At 38.0% G+C, this 10749-nt stretch overlaps 1 protein-coding gene across 2 annotated transcripts; it reads left to right on the forward strand.

Moving 5' to 3' along the window:
- The first annotated feature begins 23 nt into the window (after positions 1-23).
- Positions 24-8973, forward strand: ctss1 (cathepsin S, ortholog 1). 2 transcript variants are annotated; one of them, XM_038724000.1, is made up of 8 exons: positions 24-171; positions 970-1090; positions 1175-1297; positions 5036-5188; positions 5283-5507; positions 5968-6133; positions 6892-6997; positions 7107-8973. In XM_038724000.1, the coding sequence occupies exons 2-8, from the start codon at positions 971-973 to the stop codon at positions 7204-7206; spliced, it is 993 nt and encodes a 330-aa protein (XP_038579928.1). In that variant the 5' UTR covers positions 24-171; position 970; the 3' UTR covers positions 7207-8973. The 2 variants fall into 2 exon arrangements, with proteins under 2 accessions (XP_038579928.1, XP_038579929.1); XM_038724001.1 differs by having other exon boundaries at positions 970-1075.
- Positions 8974-10749: the final 1776 nt, after the last annotated feature.

Below are 10749 nucleotides of genomic sequence, written 5' to 3' on the forward strand. Positions count from 1 at the left end.
AACCAGACAGCAGATTCACTGAAAGACAGAGTTGAGTAACAAAAAAAACAACAGTGTGTGTATGAGGAAACTGTACTTCCTCTTTTAAGTGTGAAGTTTTCTCTGGTCCGTTAAAAACGTGTGCACTTTCTTGCCGGGACAAAATAGCCCTGCTCTTTATTCTGCAACAAGGTAAATGTAAACTATTTCTCTCTCTAGATATATAATAATGCATTCAGACTGTTTGGCTGATATTCTAAGTTGAGATCAACTGCTTGTCAAATCTAATGGCTACACCGTGTGGATAAATGAGCTATCAGAGAGTAGAAAAGATATGCTGAGAAAGAAGCTCAGAGATTACAGTGAAACGGGTTAATGTCTCCATTTTGAGATTGACATAGCCTTTAAAAAGTCTGCAATGCTAGAAAACAGCCGGAAGCTTTTTAAATTCTTATCTAGCTTTCACATTTAAGTTTTACAGGCTGCACATTGCTCTCTGCAGTTGAGTATCAGCAATCATGACTGTGTTTACTCTTAAAAGCAATATATTATGTTGTATGTTGTATGTTTTAGACTAGACTAGGCAAGCACTGTGCACATTTAACAGTCTCTAATGTTGATTAACGTGCATATATGAATATTTTCTACAGCTGAAAGATTTCACGAGGACGCTTGTCAGCTTGTTCATCTAGAGGCAGCATCAGTCCCTGGGGGCATTTCATTTTTGAGCTCGCATTTACAATTAAGTAGCCTATAAATTGTAATGAAATCCTGGAAAATGTCCATCACAATTTCCCATAACCTAACGTGACGTCTTCAAATTGCTTATTTTGTCCAACCACTGGGAAAAAAAGAGAAAAAAAGTGACAAATTGGAAAACTGGAATTAAAAATGACTTAAACAACAAATCAGCAACTAACTGATTATATTACTCTATTATTATTAAGTTCTAGTAAGAATTACATTGTTTTGTTTTTTGTTTGTTTGCAGGATGCACATTTTGTGTGCTGTGCTGCTCTTGGTCTTTCTGGTCCTCGGCCACTCTTCATCTGCCTTAAATAAAGTGTGGGAAGAATGGAAAATCAAACATAGCAAGGTTTATGATAATCATGTAGGAAAAAACTTTAATTTCCCTTTTTTGTCATCACACACACACACACACCATCAGATCATTCAGTCAGTGTTTGTGTTTCAGACCGAGATCGTTTTCAGGAGAGCAGTGTGGGAGAAGAACATGCAGTTGGTGTTGAGACACAACCAGGAGGCTGCAGCAGGAAAACACAGCTTCACATTGGGACTTAATCATCTGGCTGACATGGTAGGAATCTGCTCCAAAGCTCCAGTCTGAGTCTCCTGCTCTGCAAACTGGTCGTCTAAATATTCTAGTGCTGAATCCTGACAGACAGTTTGGAGTAATTCATCAGTAGCATTTAAATGGCTTTAACGGACAAAACTGCAGAGGATTGTATCAAAGCAGAAATGTAGATAGTGTACTCTTTGACTGAGATAAATCCAAAGTAATAATTCCATTAATTACCCAAAAACTATGTCCAGGGCTCATTCAAATACCAAGGAAATGAGAAACACAGTTTACAGAAAAACTGCTGATACTGTTCAAAACCAGTTGCAAATTTACAAGACCCACCCTCAAACCAGGACAGCTGACTCAGTCAGACAGAAAACAAGGGAAATGTTAACCTATTTAGTAGTTTTTCTGATCAACAGAAACTAGCAGCCTCTGCTGCCACCAAGTAGTCATGTGCAATACCACTTACCTCCTTTACAATCCGATACCAAGTTATATCCAGGCTGGTATTGCCAATACTGATACTTTTACATATTTTATATCTGGTTTAATATCTAGTTTAAGGTGACCTGCCCAATTCTGTATTGATGAGGAAAATAAAAAGTTGGCTGTCGGCTTACCACTTCCAAATTATAGCTGCTTAATGACAAGACATCAAACTACTGTTGTATTCTTTAATTATAATAAAAATCATAACATCGTCATCGTAGAAAACATCAAGAAACTTCCACCAAGGTAATCTTTACTGCATTTCTCACTTTTGTGGTGCATGTTGAGCCCTCCTGCACAGATTTGTTTATATCAGACAGTCTGGAATGTAATATTTATTTTCTCACCAATTTGTAATTTCAATTATGACATGCATCACACCTTAGCAACAAATTGTCTTTATTTTGCTCAGCTAATTATAGTAAATTGTTTGGATTATTGTTAGCCTTACATGTTAATCAGAGTTTCATTTTATTGAACCTTAAGTTTGTTGGCTGGCTTTTACATTATTATACATATCCCATGACTCATAAGTCACTAACAGGCTAAACAACAGTAGCCTTGTGCCGACCATAAAAGACCCATCTGTAGCATTACAGAAGAAAAGTAAACATCCAGACTGACAAGAATGTATCGTAATGTAGAGACCTCTGGTGGACACAAACAGCATGACAAACTTGTCTTCAATATGTTACCTAAAGGACTCCACTCCCTCCCAGGGCATGTGAGGACATATGCTTGACATCATAACCTGTGCCCACCTGTGCAGAGTGCATTTTACACTCAGTGACCTATGCTGGTGCAAGAAAAATGTCACTAACCAACACTGTTAATCTGCATTTAAACCAGCACCCTCTCTGTGGCTTATTGTAAACCCTAACCTACAGAGCAGCTATAATCTTCCTTTATACAATCTGATTAATTTAATCCAGTATGGCTGGGCAAATCGGGGACACTCATGAAGTACAGTAAGGCCGTGGCTCAGGAGTTGGGGTGGGTCCTCCACTAATAATGGTGGTTCCATCCTCAGTTCCTCCAATCTGCATTGAAACGTTGTGTCAAAGTGTCGATGAGCAATTGTACTGACCCCCACATTGCTGTGACTGTGTGTTTGAATGTTGATGTACAGTTGCAGATAGTATGAATGTGTGTGAATGTGATGTGTTTATTGAAAAGCGCTTTGAGTGCTATATAAGTACAGTCAGTATATAAGTACAGTGTGTACCATTGTGGCAAATTCAGTTCTGGTATTAAAGAAACACAAACTTTTAAAGCAGAAAGAAAACACCAATTACATGATAATCCTAATAACAATAAATATACACCGAACAAAATTATAAATGCAACACTTTTGCTTTTGCTCCCATTCATCATGAGCTGAACTCAAAGATCTAAGACTTTCTCTATGTACACAAAAGGCCTATTTCTCTCAAATATTGTTCACAAATCTGTCAAAATCTGTATTAGTGAGCACTTCTCCTTTGCAGAGATAATCCATCCACCTCACAGGTGTGGCATATCAAGATGCTGATCAGACAGCATGGGTGTTGCACAGGTGTGCGTAAGGATGGCCACGATAAAAGGCCACTCGAAAATGTGCAGTTCCATCACACAGCACAATGCCACAGATGTCGCAAGCAAAAAGGAGTGTGCAATTGGCATGCTGACTGCAGGAATGTCCAGCAAAGCTGTTGCCTGTGAATTGACTGTTCATTTCTCTACCATAAGTCATCTCAAAAGGCGTTTCAGAGAATTTGGACATCCAATCAGCCTCACAACTGCAGACCACGTATAACCACACCAGCCCAGGACCTCCACATCCAGCATCTTAACCTCCAAGATCGTCTGAGACCAGCCACCCGGACAGCTGCTGCAACAAACTTTGCATAACCAAAGAATTTCTGCACGAACTGTCATTAACTGTCTCAGGGAAGCTCATCTGTATGCTCGCCGTCCTTATCGGGGTCTCGACCTGGCTGCAGTTTGTCGTTGTAACCGAATAGAGTAGGCAAATGCTCACATTCGATGGCGTCTGGCACTTTGGAGAGGTGTTCTCTTCAGGGATGAATCCCAGTTTTCACTGTACAGGGCAGACAGCAGTGTGTATGGCGTCATGTAGGTGAGCGGTTTGCTGATGTCAACTTTGTGGATCGAGTGGCCCATGGTGGCGGTGGGGTTATGGTATGGGCAGGCATGTGTTATGGACAACGAACACAGGTGAATTTTATTGATGGCATTTTGAATGTACAGAGATACCGTGACGAGATCCTGAGGCCCATTGTTGTGCCATTCATCCATGACCATCACCTCATGCTGCAGCATGATATTGCACAGCCCCATATTGCAAGGATCTATACACAATTCCTGGAAGATGAAAACATCCTCACCGGACATGTCACCCACTGAGCATGGTTAGGATGCTCTGGATCAGCATTTACAACATTGTGTTCAAGGTCCTGCCAATATCCAGCAACTTCACACAGCTATTGAAGAGGAGTGGACCAACGTTCCACAGGCCACAGTTAACAACCTGATCAGCTCTACGCAAAGGAGATGTGTTGCACTGCATGAGGCAAATGGGGGTCACAACAGATGCTGACTGGTTTTTGGATCACCCAATACAGTGAAACTGCACATTTTCGAGATGCCTTTATTATGGCCATCCTTACGCACACCTGTGCAACACCCATGTTGTCTGATCAGCATCTTGATATGCCACACCTGTGAGATGGATGGATTATCTCGGCAAAGGAGAAGTGCTCACTAACACAGATTTTCAAACAATATTTGAGAGAAATAGGCCTTTTGTGTACATAGAGAAAGTCTTAGACCTTTGAGTTCAGCACATGATGAATGATGACAAAAGAGGTGTGTTTATAATTTTGTTCAGTGTATATAAAATCTGATTTTTATTAACCTGATAACTAGAGAGTAATCTGATTACTGTGTTTTACAGTGTAACCGGATAGTGTAATCAGATTACTGTGTTTTGCGCAGTGTAACCTGATAACTAGAGAGTAATCTGATTACTGTGTTTCACTCAGAGTATCCTGATAAATGAAGAGTAATCTATTTCACTGTATATTTAAACTGCTGATTTACAGCAGTTTAAATATACAGTGAAATAGATTACTCTTCATACAATATATCCATTTGAAATGTGTAACGTTGATAAGAGCACCGCCATGAAGAGGTCATCACTAACTTTTCACATTCCTTAATTCGCATTTCATAAATTTACCAGCTCTGTTTTCTATCAAGACAGCTGATGAAATCAACGAGAAGCTGAACAGCCTGAAGCTGGAGGATCCTATTCATTTCAGAAACAGCACTTTTAAGGAAGTGAGTGGCTTATCGATCCCTCAGAGTGTGGACTGGAGGAAGAATGGCCTGGTCAGTCCTGTCCAAAACCAGGTAAGCAATGACTTGAGGTCAAACAGCTCTTTTAAACAGAGTACCATCTAATTGATAACCAGTGGCAATAAACACAACATCTCTATTTTTAAAGGGGTTATGTGGGTCCTGCTGGGCCTTCAGCTCTTTGGGAGCTCTTGAGGGACAGATGAAGAAACGAACAGGTTTCCTTGTTCCCCTGAGTCCACAGAACCTGGTGGACTGCAGCGGCAACTTTGGAAATCTTGGCTGCAGAGGAGGATACATCTCAAAATCCTACAGCTACATCATCCGCAACGGAGGCGTCGATTCAGAGAGCTATTACCCCTATGAACACAAGGTCATTCTTCCTTCCTTACTACTTTATTTCCTTCTTTTTTTTCCTTGCTTCCTTCATTTCTGTCTTTACTTCCTTGCTTTCTTTTTTACTTTTACTTTATGTCCTTCTTTTTTCTTTCCTTCTTTTTTCTTTACTCGCCTTTATCACTTTATTCCTTCTTTCCTTATTTCCTACTTCCTTCCTTTCTTTCTTTACTTCCTTACTCACTCCATTTCTTCTTTACTTCCTTTCTTTCTTTTTTCCTTACTCAATTCTTTCTTTATTTCCTTCCTTTCTTCTTTAATTCCTTACTCACTTAATTCCTTATTTCCTTCTTTCCTTCCTTTTTTTTAAACTTCATAAAAAATCTTAGGTAGCCTATATAACCATAAAACTTTAAGACAAAAAGCATGCATAATATTTACCAGTTGATTAAATCGTGATACATAATATATTTTGTAAATGCCATTTCCATTTGTAGAACGGGAAATGTCGGTATTCTGTCAAAGGAAAGGCTGGCTACTGCTCTAATTTCCACATCCTGCCAAAAGGGGATGAGAAGACTCTGCAGGCTGTGGTGGCATCAGTGGGGCCGGTCGCTGTGGCCGTAAATGCCATGCTGCAGTCTTTTCATCTCTACAGAGGAGGTGAGGCAGGAGGCTTTGAATATGACTTAATGAAAATAGAGGTCAGCTGATCAGGGATGGGTTAGTACAACAGCTGTGAATCCTGGTTTTGGTTTGAGTCACTCCTGAGAAAACTAAACACTGGTAAGGAATGAAACAGTTGCTTGACATATCTGTCTATTTAATGATAGCATGACATGTATAGTATGTTATGTTTTATACTTTGGTTGCCAAAAATAGTTCAGGCTTTGCAGATATTCTCTGTTCCATCTAATACTGAACTTTTCAAAAATTCTGATCCGTAAAAAGTAAAACTGGTATTTTGGAAAATACCACGCTTAAAGCAGTATGTGTTCCTTTTGCGTTGACATTTATTTTTTATACAACTTCTATTCTAAGTTCTCATTTTCTCAGAGTGAATAAAGACCCCACTCTGCAGTTAAACATAATTTGCTCTGTTAAATTGTCTTAAAAGTGAAATATTGTCACTGCACTGAAATAGTTTACAAAACTAGATCTTTTACTAAATTTTAATGTCACTACGCTCCATATATATGACTGAAATCTAAGGTGATTCAAGACTTTAGCTATTGGGGTGATGAAATGGTTGCCATTCCCAAAATCATAACTTAAATAATAATAACCAGTAACCACACAAGGAATTAATTATTTCTAACTGTCAGATATCAGCAGTAACACTACTGATTATTTTGTCAATTTGTTCATTTATTTTGGCAATTACTATTTTCTCAATATTACTACCCTAATGGATTTTTCAGGTCTATACAATGTACCCAACTGTAATCCAAGGTTCATAAATCATGCTGTCCTGGTTGTGGGCTATGGCACAGACGGAGGACAAGACTTCTGGCTTGTGAAAAACAGGTGAATTTGTCTCTTTTACAGACGTTTACCTGTAAAATGTGTCACTCCCACATGTGAAAAGAAATTTGTGACCAATATTAAAATGAGGAATGTTGTTTTGTGATTGCAGCTGGGGAACTGCATGGGGAGAAGAAGGTTTCATTCGAATCGCCAGAAACAAGAATAATCTCTGTGGCATTGCCAGCTTTGCAGTCTATCCTACTCTGTGAAAATGGCAGTCACCTGAATCATCTTGGTAGAATTTAGGTTATATCATTCATCTATTTGATATCAGAAATCAGATGTGTGTTGTTTTCATCTTTACTAACGCAACTGCAGGCACTGTCCTGAAAGTCAAAATATAAAGTTTATTTTGATAAACTTTATTTATCTGCTTCGGTAGCCTTTCTCACTGATGGTTTGATTTTCACAGATTCTTGAGAATTTGGATAAAAGAGGTTTTAATTTTGAAAATAAATAAAATGTAATATTAACAAATCTAAACGTATGTGTTTATTGTACAAGATCTCACCAATCTAGCAAAATTTTGGTGCAACCTCCTGATTTTGTAATTTTTTTCATAAAATGTGTGTTTTGCCTGTCTTTATTTAGTTTTTGTCAACACCGTCAGACACAATAAAAAGCCAGTTAATCTTATTTTTTTAGTCTTATAATGATTTAGAGCTTTAAAATCATTGTGTCATGCAACGTTCATCATTAGCATTAAGTATACAAAATAACAATTTGGGGCATAAAAAATACATTTTTTATTTCAAAGTGACCAAGAATTTTATAAATCAACTGCATTGTAGGAACAGATTGTAAGCATATAAATTTAAAAACAAAAGAAAGATCCATCTGACGCCGGTGACACAGAGCTGATGGTGGTGGCTGTAGCCTATTAATTTGTCCTTTTCTTTTGAGTTGAATTGTATGTCGGCCCTAACTGTTTTGTCTGGTGTATTAGGAGAATTTATATTTTTAGACATTGGGGATACATTATAGTAAGAAAATACTGTAGAACTACAGTATGTGTTGAAGAAACAAAGGGGGAATGATATATAGCATAAATAGAGGTCAATGAAACATTACAAGCCATGGTACTATTTATTGTCATATCAATCATAATGGGTGGTGATTTTGGTGGTCTCCCACACCTTTGGTAATTGCAAATTACAGGAGCTTGTTTGACCGTTGCATTTAATAAATGTGGAGGGTGGAAAGGGGGTCCTCGGGAATATAGCTGACCATATAGTTGCCTGCTCTTTAATAAATATCTGACGGTGTTGACAAAAACTTGGGACACATTTTGAGAAATGAAAAAATAAGAGTAAATATTGTTGGAAATTCACTGCTTCTAGGTTTAAAGAGTTTTTTCACTGTACTCTTTCATCTGGCCGATATAATATACATATAAAATACAATTTTCCTCCTTTTTTATCAAATTGAAATGAAATCTCTTGTCTGAGGACAATGGATTTTGTGGGTACTGGGCTGTCAAAAAATCATACAATTTATTGTGCAGAAGAACCTCAGATGATCAAATCTGGTTGTTTTAAATAAGAAAATGTTGGAATTTAAATGGAATGGAATTAGCAGTTTTCTTAGTGGGACATGTTTTTGCCAAAATCTCAAGAATCAGTGTTTTCAGTTTCAAGTTCTCATCTTTTTTTTTTAAACTGAAAAAGATCGCTTGGTTTGCACCTTTAAAACATGTTTTTGTAATTTTATATTTCCTATGTATTTTATATTTGATGTGGTTATTTAAACATGTATACTTAAATGCTGCCCTAGCTTTTGGAGTGTTTAAGTACACATTATAAGGAAAGTATAAAGTAAAATATAAAATATCTCTTATTTGCTTGTTAAGGTGGGTGACATGGGAATGAAATTATTGTCAGTAGGAGTAGTTATTGTGCAGTAGAAGTATTTTATTATTAAATAAAGTGATCTAAATAATTATAGGTAAGAACAATAAACTTCTTCTGGATTCTATAGTCTTGGTGGTCAGTGTGAAGGTTTTTCAGTCTAACACGTGTACAATATTGCATACAAAAAGTTCACTGTTGAGTTCAGGAAACGATTTGTCACCATCAGACTACACCTTATATCTTATTTTTATTGTTTTTCTCCCTCAGACCTCACTTTTAAACCCTTTAAAATAGGTTAAGCTTTTGTATGGGATAGGCTTCACGGAGCTTTATAATAGTTTCAGCTCATAGTTTAGATGTCCAGCCCACAACTTTAATGTTTTGGTTCACACTCACCAATAGTAGCATAGTAGCAGCAGGCAGCTGATTTCAGTGAAGTAGCTGTATAAACTCAGTGTCCACACTACCCAATCAGCAACAAAGGGCAGACAGACAGCTGGTGAACATAGTGGAGAATTTGGCAACTTGAAAGCCAGATATTTCCCTCAGGAGCTGAAAGAGAGAGAATGTTGGACCTCATCAGGTGGTCAGAAATACAACTCCAAATGACAATGATATTGCTGCTCCGTACCTGCTAGATGTTTAAATAAGCAACTGTTTGCTAAAAACTTCATCATATCTACTTAAAGGTGACGATATGTAAACTTGATTCTGCTGCCCCCAAGTGGCATAAAATGCAGGTTTACTGATTTGCATGTGTACAGTGAGCATGGTGATTAATAAAAGGTGCGTTGGTCTTAGGTTTGGTTAGGTCACCTGCAGCTCACGTTAGACTATCAAGTATCAGTTCACTCACAACATGCCTTCACTGATTTTCATGCTTGTACATATATTGGCTGTTTAATGTTACATTTTACTAATGTAGGCTATGGGTTGAATCTATGAAACACACTGAGCACCTGCGACAGTGGAATTTGTAGTTGTAGAAAATAGTAACACGTGTATCAGTAAATCTGAAGTCAAAGTAGACAATACTTAAGAAGTTGCGGACTTGTTTTTTTCTCTCAGTCATCCTTCTCCTATTCTTCATTGCAGGTGCATACATCCTATTCAGCAAATCACACCTTGATTCAAACTGTTAGCAGTCCTTCAGAATTAACGATTCCTATCTCTCTTCACTCTGTTTAACCGTAAATCCATCAAATTTAGCTTTATGTCGTTACTTTCCAAGCAGACGCGGACAGGCCAAAGGAGCTCCTTGATTGGCCAACAGAGTTCTTTGCACACTGAACAGTGCATGCTCCTGGCTCTACAGGTGCAGAAATCAGTTTTGTTCCACATTTTGCTAAGATATTATTTTACTCTTAAAAAAAATCTAAAAGTGTTTTTTAAGAAAATATTCTCTCATTGCTGGAATATATATACTTTTTTCGCAGATGTGCAAATTTTGGTCATGACTTCGCATTGCACCATATTTACTGCAGCAACTGTAGCAAAACTGTGAGCATATAGGATCTGTGCACCTGCAATGAAGAATGTGAGAAGGTGAAACTTTTCTGTGTTTGTGGGAGAGAGAAAAATCTACATGTTTCCAACTCCTGGGATGGACATGGTCAGAAACAATGCTCAGGTAGGCCGTGGCATTTAAACGATGCCCAATTGGCACTAAGGGGCCTAAAGTGTGCCAAGAAAACATCCCCCACACCATTACACCACCACCACCAGCCTGCACAGTGGTAACAAGGCATGATGGATCCATGATCTCATTCTGTTTACGCCAAATTCTGACTCTACCATCTGAATGTCTCAACAGAAATCGAGACTCATCAGACCAGGCAACATTTTTCCAGTCTTCAACTGTCCAATTTTGGTGAGCTCTTGCAAATTGTAGCCTCTTTTTCC

The sequence above is a fragment of the Micropterus salmoides genome, unplaced genomic scaffold (assembly GCF_014851395.1).
Source record: "Micropterus salmoides isolate LMB-PRFRI ecotype aquatic unplaced genomic scaffold, ASM1485139v1 Ms_hic_scaffold_17, whole genome shotgun sequence".
NCBI lineage: Eukaryota > Metazoa > Chordata > Actinopteri > Centrarchiformes > Centrarchidae > Micropterus > Micropterus salmoides.